Source organism: Bufo gargarizans, chromosome 2 (genome assembly GCF_014858855.1).
Source record: "Bufo gargarizans isolate SCDJY-AF-19 chromosome 2, ASM1485885v1, whole genome shotgun sequence".
NCBI classification, from domain to species: Eukaryota; Metazoa; Chordata; class Amphibia; order Anura; family Bufonidae; genus Bufo; species Bufo gargarizans.
Genome location: NC_058081.1, coordinates 290,699,260 through 290,723,451, shown reverse-complemented (window position 1 = coordinate 290,723,451; position 24,192 = coordinate 290,699,260). Strand labels below are relative to the sequence as shown.

Here is a 24,192-nt window from a genome sequence, read left to right as displayed (position 1 = left end):
AATCATGAGATACAATGTTGCAATCTTCTACTGTCATGGAGCATGTTGCCATGTAGCCCAAAACACAAATCTCTGAGGAAACTAATATAGTTAATATCCCTTCACACTCACCCTCCAAAATTTTGGGGAATAAATGGCACATGCATGTGCTCAATCTTCTTTCTTCCTATTAGTACAATTAGTATATTATCGGGTGGCAATCCTATAAATTATTATACTGGAATGTAACAATGTGAATGTGTCTAAGCTAGGGCCTACTTTCGCAGTTAGGCCTCTTGCACACGACCGTATGGCTTTTCCAGTATTTTGCAGTCCGCAAAAAACTGATCCGCAAAAAATACAGATGATATCCGTGTGCATTCTGTTTTTTGCGGAACGGAACAGCTGGCCCCTGATAGAACAGTACTATCCTTGTCCTTTATGCGGACAATAATAGGACATGTTCTATCTTTGAACGGAACGGAAATATGGAAACAGAAGGCATACGGCGTACCTTCCGTTTTCTTTTGCGGATCCATTGAATGGTTCCATTTACGGTCCGTATACGGTCTGTATACGGAACGCAAAAAACGGAACATAAATGGAAAGAAAAAACGTTTGTGTGCAAGAGGCCTGAGTGGGACTTTACCATTACCTGACAGTGGAATGAATCACTTTCCACTCCGCTATCAGCTGGCCATTGGGCTTCATGACATTGAAGTCTCAATGTGTCATTGCTCAGCAGAGCATGTGTACAATAGGCGACTTCAGCTTCATCAATATTCCCCCAAATTCCTTCATTTAGAGTCTTGGACGCTGGCTTCAGACCTGAGCATTCTGAAAGGAGCACTCTGTATGCGCGATTGTACCGGCGTTTGCAATCGCGCATACAGAGACAAGAGAACGCCCATTGTCGCGCGTTCCCGAAAGTCTATGTACGGGAACGCGCGACAAGACGCCCCAAAGAAGCTCATGTACTTCTTGGGGCGTCGGGCGTTTTACAGCGCGATCGTACGCGCTGTAAAACGCCCAGGTGAGAACCATTCCCATAGGGAAACATTGGTTTCTCCTTGTTGAGCATTTTACAGCGCGTAGGAATGCGCTGTAAAACGCTCAGGTGTGAACCCAGCCTGAATGAGTACTCTCGAACTCAGAACAGTTTTGTCCTCTGCTGTAATCCAGGCAGATGGTCTCAATAGTTTGCTGCCTACAATCCCTGGTCTAACTGTAATTAAAACAAGTGATTACCTGAGATTGTACTACAGGGCTATTGATCCACCCTAAGATTTCACAATAGTTTTTATTAACGACAGAGTTACCAATATTTGCAGATTTTCAGACAAAAGCATTATGCAACACTTTTTGCTTTCTGTAGTAATAAGATAACTGAGAAACTTTCATGGATTTTTCATCTGAATTGTCGATTTCTATGAACACAAGATACTGTAAGGTCCTTTTACATAGGCAGGTAATGTCACTGCCTGCAACTAGCACTGACTGGCAGCATTGCAAGTCGATCACTGATCATTTATTTTTATTTTCACATATGATCGTTTATTCCCCCACGTCTCTTATACAGTCACTTTAGTATTGACAGCACATTCCCCGTTTACATCATATGCTGCGAACAATGGTGCTTATACTGGGCCATTCGGGGGAGATTTATCAAAATTAGTGTAAAGGAAAACTGGCTTAGTTGCCCATAGCAACCAATCAGATTCCACCTTACATTTTTCAGAGTTCCTTTGTAAAATGAAAGGTGGAATCTGATTGGCTGCTATGAGCAACTAAGCCAGTTCTACTTTACACCAGCTTTGATAAATTTCCTCCTTTATCTACGTTCTTCTGGATTGGTAAAAGAAAACACACTATAAAGTTATTTCTTAACCATTTTCTTTTATCTTTCCATAAAATTTTGCAGGTGAAGTTCAAGATGAATTGCTGCACACCTACACAAAAGTGTACACGTTTGACACTCTTCTTCTCTGTGTTCGCCTGGCTGTACTTGTGGCTGTAACCTTGACAGTGCCAATTGTATTATTTCCTGTAAGTACAAAGTCTTTTAAGGAAAATGTATGCATGCTATTATATTAATATACTGTATATGGTCGAAAACAAACTTTATATATTTAGTATTTGTGAATCCTTAGAAAAACACTTTGGCGCTTCTCAGGCTCGTGCCCACTGATGCCACCAGTCTGAGTCTAGAGCAATAAGTGCCAGACATTTTTGGTACAGTCAGAAATGGGTCTTATGGGTCTAGTTGTGTGGCTATGTTATATGTACTGTAACTATATATCTGATTGCTCAGACTGCCCTCTACTTACCCCCTTTACAAATATGCCACATATGATGTGCTCAGTTGGGAATGTATATACTGTAAAACAGTATACCAATATACCTAAATATAATCTAAATGGACACTACCATTTATCACATATTAACAGCCTCTATTTGAATATTGTATGTAATTTTCTTTACAAAAACCATGTAAATGGTTTTCTGGATCTAGTCACTCCATGTAGTCTACCTCTGGTCCTGTTTTCTTTAACTTCCTCTTTTGTTTCGACTTTTAGCACAGCAAACAACCTCGCTTGGCTTTTTTTAGTCGTCAGATAGAGCCCCCCTGTAGTAATTCAATTAGAGCATCACACATTACACTTATAAATGCAATGCTCTTCTGTGGGCATCTTTATCTAGGCCTATCAAAAGAACAATAGAGCTGTCATGCTGTTATCCCAATTCTACACCTACTATTAAACTCACAGATAACATCTGTCCCTCACAGCAGCAGTAAACCGACATTGGATTACTTATCTATTTAGGAGTATTATCTCTCTGTGCTTATGGTTACAGGAAGACAGTATGTTGGATTTGTTTTTTGATAGTATAGTAATTCTGAAATGAAAATTAAAAACAGCCAAATATTCTGAAAAAAAGTTGTTTTCTATGGATATTAAGTTTCAAAATATACTTATTTCTGATGAAAGTGTTCCTTTAAGGGAAAGGTCCCAACATTGCTGGGATGAAAAAAGGTTGAAATGCATGAATTTAAATTATACATTGAACATAAACTACAAAGTAAAACATCATTAGTAATAACTAGACCTTTTTTAACTGACCGTTCAAGCTAATACTGCCATTCTAAAACAATAAATATCAATGTATGTCAGCAAGAGCATGTAACTGTGCAATTAAATAAGATGTTTCTAGTATTAGCATCCTTATCTATAGCGCCCTCTGCTGTCATATTAGTAGTTCACTCTTCTTGCAGTAAAAGCTTCTGAATGAAGGTGAATATTCTTAGCTATAGCTTTCACTGGACCCTCTGCAGTGAGGAAGCTGTTGGCTTGTTATGGCAGTATTGCCTTTCATGTGCTCTAAATATAACCTTAGTTACAAAATGTTAAAAATGTTTTGCTCAGAGATTCTGCTGCAGTGTCTTTATTTTCAGAGCAGTGCCATACATTTATCAAATATAACTATTACCATACTGTGCCACTTATTACTTATCATGAAGAATTTAATATTGCTGAATATTAAATACTGAATTTTGCATTATAAGAGACACACTGTCCACAATATAATAAATGTAAAAGAGCATGGTTTACCGGTCACTCTAGACAGATGCTGTCAGCAAGTATTAGACATTGATGCTAAAGAATGTAAAATAGCTTAAAGGCAGTTCACAAAATGTTATTAGACAGGCACAATCCAAGGGGATAGGATTTTATCTGCATAAATAAATTAAAATTATATTGTATCTAGAAGTCATAAATTAAAATATGAATAATTACCTTAAATAGGAAAATTAAAACCATACATTTCATAAAAATATTAATTTTGTCCAATCCAGCCATGGGCAATCTTGCTTCTTTATCCCCTTAATGTCTTTTGCCTTTGCTGTTTTAAATGGAGCAGAGAGCGTCTGTAGGCCTTCCTGCCACATAAACAAATTGTAACTAGCAGCTCTAGTTCTTAGAGCAGCCTTTTGCTCTACAGCTAGGATCAGAGGTAGCTCTAATCCCAACTGCTAAACCTTTGATTGTCACAGTCTGTGACAACATCATGATCAAAGGAGATTTTCCCTTCTGATTGGGTCCCAGTGATATGATCAGAGGCTGGGTTAACACTCTGCAGTCAGCCCTGGGGACGTAGAAATGACCCCAAAAATATAAGCTCTGTAGTCCTGCTGTTAGGGCACACTAGTGTTGCACTAACCACAGCCTGTGCCATAGAGACACAAAGCATAATGTATTAGCATACAGGAGTATGTTAATAGATTGCAAGTATAAAATAATTTTGTAAGACAGTAAATCCTTGGGATTAATAATCCTAATGGTATTATTAAAAATGTAATAAAATTTTTATTTAAAAAATGTTAAATTAGAAAAGCTCATAAGAAATAAGAAATTACTTTTCATAAAATATATTTTATTGTGCATACTTTACATAATAGAAAAAAAATACACTAATTAGTTATCCGCAAGACCTAAATAACCTGAACTACTCATCTAACAGGATATTCAGTGTGAACTATATCAACAGTGTAAGCAATAAAATAAAAAAGCAATATCAAAAATTGCTTTATATTTGCAATGTAAAAAAGCATATAAATTACAAAGTAATTTATATGTACCTATAAACAGTGCAAAAAAGCAAAAACTGAAAAATATACCTGTTCATTATTATTATTCTGCTTGATGCTTGAAATATACATTTTTGTTCAAGCTCAAGACTTGTGGTTGTCAATCACAGCTAACTAAGGTCATAAATAATAGCTAGGAATGCAGAAAATTATGTTTTTGTTATGTTGCCCATCAACCCCAGAATTTTCTGTGACTGACCTCTTCTTTCAGAGGATCACATACCCATCATTTTTGTTGTGCAATTTTAACAGATTGTACTGTGTGTGTATATATATATATATATATATATATATATTTTTACACTTTATATATATATATATATATATATATATATATATATATATATACAGTACAGACCAAAAATTTGGACACACCTTCTCATTTAAAGAGTTTTCTTTATTTTCATGACTATGTAAATTGAAGATTCACAACTGAAGGCATCAAAACTATGAATTAACACATGTGGAATTATATACATAACAAAAAAGTGTGAAACAACTGAAAATATGTTATATTCTAGGTTCTTCAAAGTAGCCACCTTTTGCTTTGATTACTGCTTTGCACACTCTTGGCATTCTCAAGTGTTAATTCATAGTTTTGATGCCTTCAGTGTGAATCTACAATTTCCATAGTCATGAAAATAAAGAAAACTCTTTGAATGAGAAGGTGTGTCCAAACTTTTGGTCTGTACTGTATATATATATATATATATATATATATATATATATTTATATATATATATATATATATATATATATATATATATACACACACAGTACAATCTTTATAAGAGATTGCACTGTATATATATATATATATATATATATATATTCACACTTTGCACCACATTTATTTAAAGGACATTTCCATCAGAAAGGGGCATTTTTAAATCAATATTCATTGAAAACATTTCAATGATTTTTTTTCCCCTAGTACTATAATTTTGAAAATTAGATAACAAATAGTGTCCTTCTGTAGCAGACAGCACAGAGAGATAACACTCCTATATAGAGAGGGAACCAATTGTTATTTTACTGCTGCTGTAAGGGAAATATGTTATTTGTTACTAAAATAGTAGATTAGTAGAATTAGGATAACAGCGTGGCAGCTCTTGATAGCCCTAGATGTCCACAGAAGAGCATTGTACTTATCAGTGTAATGGGTAATGCTCTTATTGAGCCACTTATGCTTCCCTCTCTAGTCTCAGTGAAATGTATGACTGAGAAAGTGAGGCTAAAGGGGTTGTCTGGGCTACAGATATTGATGACCTATCTTCAGGACAAGTCATCAATATCAGATCGGAGAGGGTCTGACCCCTGGCACTTCCACAGATCAGCAGTTTGAAGGGGCCTCAGTGTTCATGCACACTGTCTTCTTTGTAATTACAGCTTCCTCTCCCCACTTCACTGTCAGTACAAAGTAGATGACATGCACAAGAGCCACACCATCTTTAAACAGCTGATTGGCAAGGGTTCCAAGCCCCCTTCCTGCTAAGCCATGCCACTTGGAGAGATAGGCACAGTGGTGTGCAAAAAAATAGCTGAAAGTTCTAGGTTTACTCACATTAGTAAAGTACTTTACACACCTAAAAAAAAAAATATCATTGTAGGTGTGCTTGAGGCTATTTTATAGACTGGAGTTGCTTTTCGCGCCCCGGTGCCCAATTTATAAGGCTGGCACTTGGTTTTATTAAATTTGAAGTGTGATATGGTTTCACCACTGTCAGTGAAAAAACGGCAGGGGCTTGCCTGGCATGGAGATTAAACTTTTCTTAAGGGCTCATGCACAAGAACGTATTTTCTTTCCGTGTACGTTTCTTTTTTTTGCGCACTGTATTCAGAACCATTCACTTCAATGGGTCCGCAAAAAATACAGATGACGTCCGTGTGCATTCCATTTCCATATTTCCGGTCTGCAAAAAAATAGAACATGTCCTATTATTGTCCGCATTCCGGACAAGGATAGTACTGTTCTATTAGGGGCCGGCTGTTCCGTTCTGCAAAATACGAAATGCACACGGACGTCATCTGTATTTTTTGCGTATCCGTTTTTTACAGACCGCAAAATACATACGGTCGTGTGCATGAGCCCTAAGGCCTCTTTCACACGGGTGTCAGTTTTTTTGCCCGGATAAGAGTCGGGTGCGTTGTGGGAAAATGCGCGATCTTTCCGCGCGAGTGCAAAACATTGTCATGCGTTGCACTCGCGTGAGAAAAATCGCGCATGTTTGGTACCCAAACCCGAACTTCTTCACAGAAGTTCGGGCTTGGGATTGATGTTCTGAAGATTGTATTATTTTCCCTTATAACATGGTTATAAGGGAAAATAATAGCATTCTGAATACAGAATGCATAGTAAAACAGCGCTAGAGGGGTTAAAAAAAAATAAAAAAAAATTTAACTCACCTTAGTCCACTTGATCGCGAAGCCGGCATCTCCTTGTGTCTCCTCTGCTGCTGAACAGGACCTGGGGTGAGCTGCTGCATTAAATACCGGTTAAGGACCTTTGATGACGTCACTCCGGTCATCACATGGTACGTCACATGATCTTTTACCATGGTGATTCCCCATGGTAAAAGACCATGTGATGACCGGAGTGACGTCTTCAAAGGTCCTTAACCGGTATTTAATGCAGCAGCTCACCCCAGGTCCTGTTCAGCGCAGAGGAGACACAAGGAGATGCCGGCTTCGCAATCAAGTGGACTAAGGTGAGTTAAATTATTTTTTATTATTTTTTTAACCCTTCTAGCGCGGTTTTACTATGCATTCTGTATTCAGAATGCTATTATTTTCCCTTATAACCATGTTATAAGGGAAAATAATAATGATCGGGTCTCCATCCCGATCGTCTCCTAGCAACCGTGCGTGAAAATCGCACCGCATCCGTACTTGCTTGCGGATGCTATGCGATTTTCACGCTTCCCATTCACTTCTATGGGGCCTGCGTCGCGTGAAAATCGGACAATATAGAGCATGCTGCGATTTTCACTCAACGCACAAGTGATGCGTGAAAATCACCGCTCGTGTGCACAGCCCCATAGAAATGAATGGGTCAGGATTTAGTGCGGGTGCAATACGTTCACCGCACGCATCGCACCCGCACGGAAAACTCGCCCGTGTGAAAGGGGCCTAAATGTGGCATAAAAGTGTTTTAATTTGTAGTCTTGATCTGTCTTTTATTCCACTTCTGAAAGAGGCAAAGCTCACAAAATGTCGCAAAATTTCACGAAATGTTACAAAATCTTGCACAATATATTGCATGTTAGATCGCTGCAACATTTCTATGCCACAAAACTAGCATAGCAGATTTTATAAATCCCCCCCCCCCCCCTCTACCAAGATCAAAAGGCCCCTTTCATCTATCCCATGATCACTTGTTACACCCCTGCTATATAATCACTGCTTACTGAAGAGGGAATAGACTAAATACTGAACAAAGTTATTTGATATAATACTAGTGAAACCGTTCTCTACAGCCGATGATTCCTTGTGCCTTTTATGGTATAGTCACTGATCAGACTATACTACGATTTCAGAACAGAAAAGGATCTGCCAGCCAAACAGGAAACAGGTGGCCTCATATTTCTAACAGTGAAATAGCAATCACTTGTGAAGGCAATTTATGATCAGGTACATTTGAATGCACTATTACCGGAACACAGTATAGCACAACACATGAGTGGTCACATTACTGTTAATAGCACTACAGCTAATGGCAAATTATAGTTTTTAATGGAGCATAATTAAAGTATGTAAATAAATACTCCTAGTGATGTTATAAAAGGGACTGTCCAGCAGAATTACATTTGTTAAATAGGGGGAGAATGGTGTTAAAGTGATTGGCTGACCATCAGAACAGCAGCAGTGGTTGTTTGGTGAATGTACAAAAAATGCAATCCTGACGGACAGCCCCTTTAATCCTGTTCATTGTTTAGGAGGAGACGCAGGATGCTGGGGGAGATTTATCAAAACTGATGAAAAGGAAAACTGGCTTAGTTGCCCATAGCAAGCAATTAGATTGCATCCGTTTGGATAAAGCTCCCACATTGTTTTCTGTACTGTCTGACCCACTTCCAATAACCCCCAGAATCCAATACCTCCTCACAGATATCTATCAGTGTCTGCACTTCCGGAACAGTTATACTTGATATGAGCAGGAGCCAGGGCTGATCACAGCACAACACAGTCTTTTCTGCCCCTTGTTTAAAGAGGACCTGTCACATCTCCTGACATGCCTGTTTTAGCAGCTACTTGCATTCCCCATGTAATAACAATTCTGGAACAGCTATTCTTATGGCTCTAGGTTGTGACATTCCTTGATTATTTCTTCTAGAAGTTATGTACGAACCATTAGTAGTTTGTAATCAAGGTTCAGCTGGATGTGACCAGTTGGGGGGTGTCCCTGCTGACATATTCAATCAGTGCTGCAAGTGTCAGACTGCACAGGGACACAACCCCTACTGGTAACACCCATCTGGACCTTTAAAGTATTCCATGTGCAGTGTGGTGGCATTGCTGAAGAAGAGAAGATTCTATGTGTGGGGCACTGAGAATTACCTGCTGTGAGCCTCTCTAAAGAAAAAAAAAAAGAGCAAGACTTTCTATAGGTTCATTCTATACATATGCAGTGATTCTAGTAGCAATCCTTCATTTTAAATTAATTTACAACCACAAAATGTCATATTTTTACATATTAACTTTTTTTTAAGGTGTACTTGTCTTTTAAGAGGAAACTTAGTATTTAAAGAGGTTGCTTGACATTTTTTTTATATTTCCCGGGCATCACTCAGGCTTATAAAACAACTCTGAAGAATCTTTCCTAATAAGGCCTCATGTACACGACAGTATTCTTTCACGGTCCGCAAAACGGGGTTCCATTGTTCCGTGATCCGTGTCAGTTTTTTCTTCCGTGTGTTTTCCTTGATTTTTGGAGGATCACCAGGCCAGAAAAGTGAAAAAAAAAATCTAAGTCAAGTTTGCCTTGAAAATGAGAGGAAAAAACGGACACGGATCACGGACGCGGATGACAATCTTGTGTGCCTCCGTGTTTTTTCACGGACCCATTGACTTGAATGGGTCCGCGAACCGTTGTCCGTCCAAAAAATAGGACAGGTCTTTTTTTTTTGACGGACAGGAAACATGGATCACGGACATGGATGACAAACGGTGCATTTTCTGAGTTTTCAACGGACCCATTGAAAGTCAATGGGTCCGCAGAAAATCACGGAGAACGGAACAACAGACACGGATGCACACAACGGTCGTGTGCATGAGGCCTAACTCTGCATTGTGCAGTTCCTCTATTATTCCTACTTCAAAATTATTTTAGGCTGGGGCTACAAGAGTCGTGCGAACTGAAAATTGCAATGACACATCGCGATATCATATTAAATGTTTGTCTATGGTATTGCAAGGCTCCTTGTAAAAGTGTCTTTGCACATTTTGGCATGGGACAAATCCCCAAATAGTGATACTCAGTTTATTTTATTTATAAATTTCTAGCAGGAAAAACACAGGAACAGTAAAAAAGACGCTCCAGAATTTTTATATTACGGGAAATACAAGTATTTACTAAAGCATACATGGCAGGAGAGATTAAAGGTCCTTTTCAACCTTTGCTTGTATGCACAGCATATGACAGTGTACTTTTGTATACTCCAGGAAATCCAAAGGTATAAATTAAGCATGTATAGAGAAAATGCAATCCAGCACCAGATTTTGGAATCATCAAACAGGTCACTTCACGGATTCAAGGCTTGTTCATGTTCTTAGCAATAAGCGATTTGAGGGTAGGGAAGGAATCCAGTGTGTTGTAAAAAAAATCAATCCTTTATTGTAATACTGTCAGGTCCATAAATATAGGGATATCGACACAATTCTAACATTTTTTGCTCTATACACCACCACAATGGATTTGAAATGAAACGAACAAGATGTGCTTCCGAATTCATCCTGCTGCTTTTGTCATCAGTCACATCATCAATAAATACAAGGGAACCAGTTCCATTGGCAGCCATACATGCCCACGCCATGGCACTACCACCACTATGTTTCACTGATGAGGTGGTATGCTTAGGATCATGAGCAGTTCCTTTCCTTCTCCATACTCTTCTCTTCCCATCACTCTGGTACAAGTTGATCTTGGTCTCATCTGTCCATAGGATGTTGTTCCAGAACTGTGAAGGATTTTTTAGATGTCATTTGGCAAACTCTAATCTGGCCTTCCTGTTTTTGAGGCTCACCAATGGTTTACATCTTGTGGTGAACCCTCTGTATTCACTCTGGTGAAGTCTTCTCTTGATTGTTGACTTTGACACACATACACCTACCTCCTGGAGAGTGTTCTTGATGTGGCCAACTGTTGTGAAGGGTGTTTTCTTCACCAGGGAAAGAATTCTTCGGTCATCCACCACAGTTGTTTTCCGTGGTCTTCCGGGTCTTTTGGTGTTGCTGAGCTCCCCGATGTGTTCCTTCTTTTTAAGAATGTTCCAAACAGTTGTTTTGGCCAGGCCTAATGTTTTTGCTATCTCTCTGATGGGTTTGTTTTGTTTTTTCAGCCTAATGATGGCTTGCTTCACTGATAGTGACAGCTCTTTGGATCTCATCTTGAGAGTTGACAGCAACAGATTCCAAATGCAAATAGCACACTTGAAATGAACTCTGGACCTTTTATCTGCTCATTGTAATTGTGATAATGAGGGAATAACACACACCTGGCCATGGAACAGCTGAGAAGCCAATTGTCCCTTAACAAGTGGGAGGCACATATGCAAACTGTTGTAATTCCTACACCGTTCCCCTGATTTGGATGTAAATACCCTCAAATTAAAGCTGACAGTCTGCAGTTAAAGCACATCTTGTTTGTTTCATTTCAAATCCATTGCGGTGGTGTATAGAGCCAAAAATTTTACAATTGTGTTGATGTCCCAATATTTATGGACCTGACTGTAAATCATATAAAAAACGCACATCCCCGCTGTCATCTAAATTTAGCATGCCCATATACAGTATTTCTTTTAACTATATGTATGCCAAAGGGGTGTCCTTTGTTTTTCCTCATACATTTAGGCCTCATGTACACAACCGTATCAGTTTTTGTGGTCTGTAAATTGCATGTCCACAAAACACGGATAACTGCCTTGTGCAACCTTCATTTTCCCCTTCTGCAAGTCCTGCACTATGTTATAAATGCCTATTCTTGTCTGCAAAATGGACAAGAATATGACATGTTCCATTTATTTTATTTTTATGCGGGGCCACGAGATGGGCATATGGATGTGGTCAGCACACAGTGTGCTGTCCGGAACTTTTGCGATCCTATTGAAATTAATGCGTCTGCATCCGATCCACAAAAAATGCTGAAAAGATGCAGACAAAAAAATACAGTAGAGTGCATGAGGCTTTAGCCAGTATGCATTGATATACCCTTATTATTGGATTGCTTAATTCAGGGATGCCCAACCTGAGGCCCTCTAGCTATAGACACACGTCTGACAATTCCTAGGAGACAGGGCATACAGTCTTAGGCTACTTTCACACCTGCGTTTAGGTGCGGATCCGTCTGGTATCTGCACAGACGGATCCGCACCTATAATGCAAACGCTTAGATCCGTTCAGAACGGATCCGTTTGCATTACCATGAATAAAAAAACTATTTTTGTTCATGATAGTGCAAACGGATCCGTTTTGACTTTACATTGAAAGTCAATGGGGGACGGATCCGTTTGAAAATTGAGCCATACTGTGTCAACTTCAAACGAATCCGTCCCCATTGACTTACATTGTAAGTCTGGACGGATCCGTTTGCCTCCGCACGGCCAGGCGGACACCCGAACGCTGCAAGCAGCGTTCAGGTGTCCGCCTGCTGAGCGGAGCGGAGGACAAACGGTGCCAGACTGATGCATTCTGAGCGGATCCGCATCCACTCAGAATGCATTAGGGCAGTACGGAGCCCCGAACGCAAGTGTGAAAGTAGCCTTAATAAGTTCCTTCAGTCCCATGAATATATAACATATTACACATACAGTAGTTTTATGAAATACACCAGAGGCAATGAATTAGAATGTGCAGGTAACTGCATCTTCTGCTCCACACCCACAACATATGTTCATAGTAATACCACAAGCCACTTGTGAACTTTTACCTACTTCCTCGTCAGCAACTGCAGTGAAAGCCGTACGACTTGCTTAAAGGGAACCTGTCATGTGGATATTTGATTATAATCTAACTAATTATATACAATCATTAACTACTAAAAAGTGCCTTAGATGTATTCACTTACTGGTGTGACAGATGGTTACCTCATAATATACACACAAAGATGCCGCATGCTAATTTGAGTCCAGCGTGATGTCAGTGAGTCCAGCGTTTATTTAATTCAGAGCTATAGCCACTCCCTTGCCCACCTGCTGCTGGTTCATATGGAAAATAACTGTTAATCAGCAGCAGGTGGGCGGGGAGAGTCAGGAGCTCATGAATATTTATGACTCATCATTATCAGCTGGACCTTTTCAACACAAGATGTTGGCAGATTGACTGGGTCAATTAAAGAAAGTGACCCAGCATTTTGCTAAGAGAATCAGTCACTTATTTATGTTGCCCTTAGTTAGGACACCATAAAACTGGTGACAGGTTCCCTTTAAGTCATTCAGTCCCTTGGTATGGTAAATGTGGAAAAGAATGTTGTGTGTGCTTCGGATGCATAAGCTAATGCTGTTAATGTTTTACACAGAGCGGTAAATACAAAAATGGGAATGTATTATTAGTGTATGCTGAAAATGGGAGTAAAAAGTCAGAGATTAGTAAATTAGTGCAAATATTTTTGACTTTGTTGTCGCTAGACTACACTTTTGAAAGTGGGTGGAAAAGTGCCCATGGTTTCACTCCAGATTTATCACAGCAATATTTTATAAAGTTGAAAAAAAAAGCCTCAAACTTGAGGGGGCGACGCAAAAAACAGGAGTCACATTTCTAGACAAAAGTGTAAGATTTATCAAACTATTTGCCGCATTTGATAAATTTGCTCCAAGGAAGACTCAAGCAAAAATGACTTCAAAAGTTACTCTCATGATAAACTCCTGCAAAGTGTCTTTGACCTCTCAATTTATTGTTTAATTCCATTGCTCATATACTATTTTGTACTGATGATGCACATTACATCTAGATGTGTGTATAGTTATTTTATCTATATTTATGTTGTGCTGAGAAGCCATATAAAGAGATATCTTGATATAATGACATCAAACAGATATGCCACAACATTAGCCATCACTGATCCCTAAAACAGGGGGGGCATCTGCGCTACAGGAAACCGCTGTACAGAGGACTGCAACCTTAGTGATGTGTATTGTGTATGAGCTCATATTGAGAGATCCTACTAATATTGGAAGGTCCCTATGATACTACAGGAAATATTTTCCATAGAGTCAGAGGGATCCTAGTAACTTGCAGGACTTCTCAGTATATGAAGGTCAGCTGAATTCTACGGCAGCTTGTACTGGCAGGCAGCATATGTGCCGAAATGTGACTGCGTGGCAAAAGGCATACAGTAGGCCTATATTTACTAAGTGTGTTTCATATGCCATTCTAAATTTGACACATTTCAGTCTGTCCAAGGCTGCGGCTACAGTACAACATGTGTCACAGAATATGAAGATTACAGTTTTGAATTGCAATCGCATCTGATTATGTGAATAGAGTCTCAATGTGACATGAGATACTGTTGGATGTTTGGCCGCATGCAACTTTGCTTTCATAGACCAAAATGAGTCGGCAACTTGTCTGTAACTTTTCTGTAATGTGCTTTTCTACAACCAAATCACTGCTTTAAAATAGTTGCGTGACAGCAAGTTGCAGATAAGTTGCACAAATGTTTTAGGCTGCAAGACTTTTCTGAATCTCGCCGTTGTGTAACACACGTGGCTGTGAGCACCAGCCAAAAAGTCAGAAAATGCAATCAACACCTGCCATGAGCAAGTGTAGATATGCGCCAAAATATTAGCAATTTTCCGGCTTGCCTCTTGATAAATCAGTTTTAAACTTGTATACCACATCTACTCTGGGATAACAATATTTGTTAGTAATAAGAAAAGTCACACATTTTTGTGCAAGTATGGTGTGAGCCATGACAAGCCAATTTTTTAGAGCTCAGTTTATGTTTTATATGTGAGATTTCCACATAATAAATTCCAATTTTGTTTTCCAGATACGTACCTCAGTCACTACACTGCTATTTCCTGGAAGACCATTCAGTTTTCTACGGCATTTCATGATAGCCTTTATTCTGCTGATCTTCAACAACATTCTGGTTATATTTGTGCCCACTATTAAGGATATCTTTGGATTCATAGGTTGGTTACGCTTTGCATGTTATTTACAACAGTGGTGTATCTTGGTTTTGTGCTGCCCTAGGCGAGACTTAACTCGGGCACCCCCCTAATATAAATTTGACACACCCCTTCCTGTCAAAGAAAAAACCCTTCCTCTGTAAACCCCACCCCTTCCTCTTTAGGCCCCACCCTTTCCTGTTAAAGCTTCACATCTTCCTTTCTGTAAAAGAATCATCACAAATGTATGTATGAGATAAAATAAAATGTCTATCATCTAAAAGTTATTTTAAAAAAAATAAACTATGCACATTCCTAGTTTGACACAAATATTTTGTATTTTGCAGATGTATACAAAATATATAAAAATCTGTAAAATACAAAATGTGTGTCAGAAGTTGCGCTATTACATTTTTTAGAATAATGATACAGGCAGCCATTTTATTTAATACATTTGTGCTAATTTCTGTGTTGGTTGGGGGGGTGAGGGGCAGTATTACACAATCTGTATATGTATAAAAATATATATAAAGACTGTGTAATACTGCCCACTCCAACAGCACAAAAATTAGCACAAATACATTAAATAAAATGGCTGCATCATTATAAAAAAAAAGCACAACTTCTAACACAAATTTATTTTACAGATTACTTTAAAAAAAATTAAAAACAATGTGCAGCTAGATATAGTACACTATTAACCCCTCCCTAATTCCCCCCCCTTCTAACCACCCAATGGGTCCCAACCCCCTTACCCCATAAAACAACTAAGTAATTGATTTTTTGTGAATTACTGTAATTCTTACAGTTTTTGAAGACAGCAGGCTCAGGGATCAATGCATTGGTGGCCGGGGCCTGGCCTCACGATCCGTTCCAAACTGAGATAAGGCTCACCCTAGTGTTGCCGGCCCGTGACTCCACCTCCATGTGACATCATGACGGCAACAAGCGGACGCAAAAGGCAGGGGAGTTCGGGAGTAGATGCCCGGCGTATAAGACGACTGGGCGTATAAGATGACCCCCAACTTTTCATTTAAAATAAAGTAAAATTGGGCTATACTCGCCATATAAGACTACCCCCCGCCCCCCCCAGTCTTCAAGACGATCTTCTCCAGTCCAGGGAACTGACTGGGATCTGTGGATAGCACTGTTATGAGGAGGGTGATCTATGGATGGCATTGTTATGGGGAGGGGGATCTGTGGATGGCATTGTTATGGGGAGGGGGATCTGTGGATGACACTGCTATGGGGAGGGGGATCAGTGAATGACACTGCTATGGGGGGATCTATGGATGACACTATATAGCATCTTATGCTATATGTGTCACCCACAGATCCACCCCATGACAGTGTCATCCACAGATCCCCCTCCCCATAACAGTGCCATCCAGAGATCCCCCTCCCCTAAACAGTGCCATCCACAGATCCCCCCCTAAATAGTGCCATCCAGAGATCCCCCTCCCCATAACAGTGCCATCCACAGATCCCCCCCTAAACAGTGCCATCCACAGACCCCCTCCCTAAACAGTGCCATCCACAGACCCCCCTCCCCTAAGCAGTGCCATCCAGAGATCCCCCTCCCCATAACAGTACCATCCACAGATCCCTCCTAAACAGTGCCATCCACAGATCCCCCTCCCCTAAACAGTGCCTTCCACATATCCCCCCCTAAACAGTGCCATCCACAGATCCCCCTCCCCTAAACAGTGCCATCCACAGATTCCCCCCTAAACAGTGGAATCCACAGATCCCCCCACCCGCACTGCCTGCTGTAACCAGAGCTAGGAGTAAGGTTTCAAGTAAAGAGATCAGCGATGATTAAAGTTAAAGTTACTGATTACAGTTTATAAATGTACTCCTGTGAGCGGCCTGGCCCTGTATATTCTAACCCCCAGGCAAGCGTCCCCGTCACCATGGGAATGCCTGGAGGTTAGAATATACCATCGGATTTGAGTTTTACGATCTCACTAAGATCGTGAAAAATCCAGATGGTATATTCTAACCCCCAGGCAAGTGTCCCCATCACCATGGGAACGAATATACCATCGGATCCGGATTGGATCGGACAATTTTTTTTTCGCATATTGTGTAACTATCACTAAACAAACAAGGCATTTTGCCGTCCCATTGGCAAATGCAGCTCTTCGCCTCCACTTAACGAGCAGCAAATTGTCAGGAAGAAACACTTTCTTCCTGTTTGTAGTTAAAGAGATTAATGGAGCCCATTTCATTTAGACAAATGGTAAGGTCAGAAGCATATCTTGAATCTCCTGGGCCCCAATGTAAAATGTATAAGAAGTTCCCCACCTATCAGGTCTCATTTATACTATTTCTGTTTATGTGGTAGAAGGGCCTTTGGCCTCCCTCAGGCACCAGGGCCTGTGTGTAACTGCTACCTTTGTAGCCTATATATTTATATCCATCGGTAAGGGTACCTGCAAAGTAACACTCAGCTATAATTTTTATATAAGCAATAATAATTTTTATATAAGGAAATATCTTGTTTTTTAAGTGTTTAGAAATTATCTAAAACTAAGTCATGTGTTTGCAATGTAATATATTTAACATTAAACATTAAAACATTGCATTTAGGTTTAATAAATATTGCAACAAAACCTCCCCATGTTAAATGCAGAACTACCTCTTCTCTTCAATAGGTGCTTCAGCGGCAACCATGTTGATCTTCATTCTTCCTGCTGCTTTTTATTTACGAATAGTCAAAAAAGAACCTTTTCGTTCACCACAGAAAATTGGGGTAAGGCTAATCAATGTATCATTCCTTAATAGTTTAAAGTTGTTATACTAATGTCACCCAGTCACTACAATGCACATAGACCACAAGTTGAAACACAAACTTGTGACCAGCAGAGGGAGCATTGTTCCTTAAATGGTGAGAATTTATTTCTGAAGAATAAAGTAACCATATTTTCGAGCATACCTTTGTTAGTGTGAATTACAATCAGATTTTGGGATTTTTATAAATAATAAAATACAGATGTGTCCAGAAGCATGACTTAAAGCTGTTGTTACTGTATCATTGCTTGTTCACCCCTAGAGCATTTACACTGGCAGATTTCTCATCAGATGAGGGGATGTGGCAGCGACTAAGGCTACTTTCACACCTTCTTTAGGTGCGGATCTGTCTGGTATCTGCACAGACGGATCCGCACCTATAATACAAACGATTGTATCCGTTCAGAACAGATCCCTATGCATTATGAAGAACAAAGTCAAAACTGATCCGTCCTGACTTACATTAAAAGACAATAGGGGACAGATCCGTGCTCCCATTGACTCGGGCTACTTTCACACTGGCGTTTTGAATTCCGTTTGTGAGATCCGTTTCAGGGATCTCACAAACGGTTCAAAACGGATCAGTTCAGCCCCAATGCATTCTGAATGGATAAGGATCCATTTAGAATGCATCAGTTTGGCTCTGTTCCGCCTCCATTCCGCTCTGGATGCGGACACCAAAACGCTGCTTGCAGGAGCCAAACGGTTCCATCCTGACTTACAATGTAAGTCAATAGGAGTGGATCCGTTTTTACTGACACAATATGGTGCAACTCAAAACGGATCCATCCCCCATTGACTTTCAATGTAAGTCAGGACGGATCCGTTTTGACTTTGTTCTTCATAATGCAAAGGGATCCATTCTGAACGGATACAATCGTTTGCATTATAGGTGCGGATGCGTCTGTGCAGATACCAGACAGATCCATACCTAACGCAGGTGTGAAAGTAGCCTTACATTGTAAGTCAGGATGGATCAGTTTGGCTCCGCATCGCCAGGCGGACACCAGAACGCTGCAAGCAGCGTTTTGTTGTCCACATCCAGAGCGGAATGGAGGCGGAACGGAGCCAAACTGATGGATTCTGAACAGATCCTTATCCATTCAGAATGCATTGGGGCTGAACTGATCCATTTTGAACCATTTGCAAGATCCCTGAAACGGATCTCACAAACGGAATTCAAAACGCCAGTGCGAAAGTAGCCTAACAATAATCTTTCAGTTAAGTAGATTTTTTCAATCTATGAAAAAAAAATGCATTACTTGTCGCTCAGTCACTGAAATTTGATCGATTATATGAAAATTCAGACAATAATCCCTCCGCCTAATAGGCCCTTTAGACTGCTACTATATAACTACACAGTTACATAGCTGAAGGAAGAAGAATCAGATCAATCATGTATAATGTATAATCCTACTGTGTTAAAGGGGTTCTCCAGGCTTTTAATATTGATGACCTGTCCTCAGGATAGGTCATCAATATCAAATCGGCAGGGGTCCGACACCCAGCATCCCCACCGATCAGCTGTGCTGTTTACCATCTCTCTTACTGCTCGCTGCTGCGCTGCTGCTTTGCCATAGACATAGCAGCAAAGCTATGAGGAGAGAAGAGAGACGGGCGATGGCACGTGCACACTGCGTGTGTCATCTACTCGTACAGCTGATCGGCAGGGGTCCGACACCCAGCATCCCCACCGATCAGCTGTGCTGTTTACCATCTCTCTTACTGCTCGCTGCTGCGCTGCTGCTTTGCCATAGACATAGCAGCAAAGCTATGAGGAGAGAAGAGAGACGGGCGATGGCACGTGCACACTGCGTGTGTCATCTACTCGTACAGCTGATCGGCAGGGGTCCGACACCCAGCATCCCCACCGATCAGCTGTGCTGTTTACCATCTCTCTTACTGCTCGCTGCTGCTTTGCCATAGACATAGCAGCAAAGCTATGAGGAGAGAAGAGGGACGGGCGATGGCACGTGCACACTGCGTGTGTCATCTACTCGTACAGCTGATCGGCAGGGGTCCGACACCCAGCATCCCCACCGATCAGCTGTGCTGTTTACCATCTCTCTTACTGCTCGCTGCTGCTTTGCCATAGACATAGCAGCAAAGCTATGAGGAGAGAAGAGGGACGGGCGATGGCACGTGCACACTGCGTGTGTCATCTACTCGTACAGCTGATCGGCAGGGGTCCGATACCCAGCATCCCCACCGATCAGCTGTGCTGTTTACCATCTCTCTTACTGCTCGCTGCTGCTTTGCCATAGACATAGCAGCAAAGCTATGAGGAGAGAAGAGAGATGGGTGACGGCACGTGCACACTGCGTGTGTCATCTACTCGTACAGCTGATCGGCGGGGGTTCCGGGTGTCTGACCTCTACCGATCTGATACTGATGACCTATCCTGAGGATTAAAAGCTTAATGCAGAAGAAGGCAAAACTTCCAATGAGGCTGTCACAAATCACCCTTTATTAGGGGAATTTCTTCCTGACTCCTGATATGGCAATTACAATTAATCTCTTTTCTATCCAAATATACAATTTCCGATTTCAGAACTTCTATGCAAATGCCAAGCTAACGTACAATGTTCTAACTTGTTAATATTGTGCTACACACCCAAGGAATGTACAGACAGTCTTTCCGGAATTAGTCATTACACCGGGAATACTGGAAAAGGTGGACTGAGTCCATGTGAACTTACAAGTGAATTTGCAACAACAGAGGGCGCTGTTTCAATCATTTTATTAAATATCTTCTTTTGTACATAATGGTGAAATGGCTTCTATGTATTATTAGTTTTAGTGTAGCACTACCTACATTATTAATATTGTGCCGGTACATTCCATAGTCAGGGCAAGCATTGGAGAGATAGACTGAAATGGTATGTCTGTGGTAAACGGTGATTAGATATTCATTGTGACATCTATGTGTTTGATCTCACAGGCTTTTGTTTTCCTCGTGGTTGGTTTCATATTTATGATCGGGAGTATGTCACTTATTATATTCGACTGGATCCACAACTCATCCTCCTCCAAACATCATTAACCCTTGTGATCGCCCTACATGTGCCTTTGGCTGGAAGCCAGTGTGGATGACCGGAAGACAAGATGCTAGATCAATCCAAAGACTGTTGCTGGTACCAACATGTGGAATAGAAAACTCTTTTTATACTAGGGCTTGTTATTTATGCATTAACACATATAAGTGTTTGTATTATTAGACATCTTAAAACCTTAGTAGCTGTTCTCTGCACAGGTTTTATGCAAATCAAAGCAGAAATGCTGCTGTATTATAGATGCTGTTATGTCTGGAGGACACTGTGGACTGTGCCATGACTGCATTAACACTGTTTTTAGAGGAGACTGGAAAATTACTGAAACTAATGTGATGGGTTTGTGGCAACCATGGAACCTTTAGTTTTCAATAACTGTAATGGTGTATTTCTACTACAGTAGATGACTTTGCAAATGTATATTCTTCTAATACTACTGCTAATACCTTTCAACAGACATTACTACAGGACGAGTATTAAGCCTTGACGGGCCCCATTCCTAAGAGGCACTCCTTTCCTGTTTTATCTGATTTCTATGTCAAACTATCTTTTTTCTAGTATACCGACATAACAGAAAATACTCCATAAGCATGGTAGTTAGTCATGATTCAACGTATTTTGACTGATACATTAGGTTCTGAAAAACGAATGCCCACCTTTTAACACCATGTTATTTTTGGTCCCACTGATACATTTTATAATATATTTTTATAGCAGTCAAAGCTCTTTTTTTTTTTTTTTTTTTCTATGAAAGGGAGGGGGGGCGGGGGGTACAGAACTTTAAATGCCCTGCATAGACAGCGTTAAATGCTATAAACACTTTTGCACTGATTTTTTTTTTATTAATTTGCTTTGGAAATAACTTAATTAAACATCTCCACTGTTTTCCTTCACCAAGCTGACTGTCCTGCAGAATCTGGCATAAATCTGTAACTGTTCCTGTTTCTGACTTCTCTCTCTGCTCTTTCCCTCCCTTCTCTCAGTGTTAGGCCTCTTTCCCACGGGCGTCATGGATTTGGGCCGGATAAGATGCGGGTGCGTCGCGGGAAAATGCGCAATTTTTCAGCGCGAGTGCAAAACATTTTAATGCATTTTGCACGCGTGTGAGAAGGGAAAATAATAGCCTTCTTAATACAGAATGCTTAGTAAAATAGCGCTGGAGGGGTTGAAAAAAAAATAATAATAATTTAACTCACCTTAATCCACTTGTTCGTGCAGCCCGGCTTCTCTTCTTTCTTCTTTCTTCAGGACCTGGGTAAAGGACCTTTGATGACATCACTGCGCTCATCACATGGTCCATCAGATGATTTAACCCCTTCAGCCCTATTTTACTAAGCATTCTGTATTAAGAATGCAATTTTTTTCCCTTATAACCATGCTATAGGGGAAAATAATAATGATCGGGTCCCCATCCCGATCATCTCCTAACAACGATGCGTGAAAATCAATTGCTTGCGATTTTCAATCAGCCCCATTCACTTCTATGAGGCCTGCGTTGTGTGAAAAACGCACAAAATAGAGCATGCTGCAATTTTCACGTAACTCACAAGTGATGCGTGAAAATCACCGCTCATGTGCACAGCCCCATTGGAGTGAATGGGTCCGGATTCAGTGCGGGTGCAATGCGTTCAGCTCACACATTGCACCTGCGCGGAAATCTCGCCCGTGTGAAAGAGGCCTTAGAGATAGAGGCAAGGAATGGATGTATGTTGTATGAGGCAATTCAGAGTGTGGAAAGGGGAAGGAAAGTACACACAAGGGGTTTGCAGGATACAAACACATAGGCTGTGTAAAAATGTAGTACAAATGTGTACAAATGTAGAGTAAAAGCAGAACAACCACAGCAAACGTTGCAACAGTGATTGTCAACACAAGTGAGATCAGATCCCTCATGTTCTGCTGAAGAGAAAAGTAGATCAAGAATGAAGCTATGCTGATACATGACAGCTAGTGAAGACAGCAGTATCCTATACGCACAGAATCAGCTTGCATTAATGAGAGAGACACATCCACATGAGGAAAGTCAGTAACTAGAAGCAGGTTGCAAACTGTGTATCATGGGGTCAGATAATGAATTAGGCTACTTTCACACTGCGTTTTCCTTTCTGGTTTAGAGATCCAGCAGAGGATCTCAAAACGAAAGGAAAACGCTTCAGTTTTGTCAATGGGGATTAAACTGAACAAACCATAATGGAGTGCACCAGAATGCTCCATTTTTTTTAATTCCCATGCTGGACACAAAACCGCTGCAAGCCACGTTTTTGTCTGCAGCATGGGAAACTGAACATACCGGCATAAAAAACCATGTAAGTTGTGCCGGATCCATTTTTTTCAGACACAAAAAAAAACTGAACCAGATCCAGCATGTTCATTTTACATATATTATAACTGGATCCATTCTGAACTGATGCAACTGGTTGTATTATTCAAACGGATGCGTTTCCCTGCAGTTTTGAGATCCTCTGCCAAAACCAGAAAGGAAAATGTAGATATGAAAATAGCCTTAAGGAAGCTTGCTTTCCCTAGTGGGGGCTGCAGGCAGACAGAATTCATTCTTAAAGGGAATGCGTCATCAGAAAGTGACCTGCTATTTAAATCACTTTTTTATGTTTTCCATGTCACTTTTTATATTTAAATTAAAACCAAAAATCCTGCAGTTTTTGCACTGGCCACTATGTTTAATATTGGTGCCACTTCTTGGTTTGTACAGATCACTTTACTGAAGTTAACTCATTGTAATCCTGCCTGTAATTGTTTAGATAAGACAGGATCCACAATTCACAATAGGTGATTGTCAAAAGTTATCTATTCTTTCCCTGTACAATGACCTTTGCACAGGTCACAGAGCATGCCTAGAAAACTTTCCCATGTAAGTCAATAGGGTCCCCACCTGTACAATGTGTCTATAGCCCATTGGACTGCCTTAAAGCAATTTTTGTAATGTTTTGTAAATGCCATTAAGAACAGCTCAGGCAAGATAGCCGCCCCCATAATCATCAGGAAATAAAAACAGATAAAAAAAAGATGTGCTACTATCTGATTTAAACTAGCAGATAAAAATTTTGGTGGCACATTTCCTTTAAGCTTTGTACCAGAAAGATGTAGCACCCACTGCTATAACAAAAAAAAAAGAAATGAATCAGTACATAATTGTGCAACTATTTAGATAACAAAAAACCTAGATTGTGTTCAAGGGTGGACATTTCCTTTCAAGTTGACCACGTTTTGGGAGGTACGTGCTTTTAGCTTTATTTAAATTAATATTTTCCTTCTTTACATTAGGGTACTGGTTGGTTGCTATATGCAAGCCGAAATAGTATATATGGTTGCAGCCATTAAATGTCCACCTATTCTCCATAGAGCCAATCTTGGTACCAGAAGTAGCATGCTTTGTCTC

The 24,192-nt window shown here is 40.3% G+C and overlaps 1 protein-coding gene across 3 annotated transcripts in view; it reads left to right on the top strand.

Moving 5' to 3' along the window:
* SLC38A4 (solute carrier family 38 member 4) overlaps nucleotides 1-21,896 on the top strand; it is a 49,190-nt gene extending 27,294 nt beyond the window's left edge. For all 3 annotated transcript variants that reach the window (XM_044280386.1, XM_044280385.1, XM_044280387.1), the window contains 4 exons: nucleotides 1,901-2,025; nucleotides 14,832-14,976; nucleotides 17,610-17,707; nucleotides 20,687-21,896. In XM_044280386.1, coding sequence (XP_044136321.1) covers nucleotides 1,901-2,025; nucleotides 14,832-14,976; nucleotides 17,610-17,707; nucleotides 20,687-20,788 — 470 coding nt within the window. In that variant the 3' untranslated portion in view covers nucleotides 20,789-21,896. The remainder of the gene's footprint in view (nucleotides 1-1,900; nucleotides 2,026-14,831; nucleotides 14,977-17,609; nucleotides 17,708-20,686) is intronic.
* The last annotated feature ends 2,296 nt before the right edge of the window (nucleotides 21,897-24,192 follow it).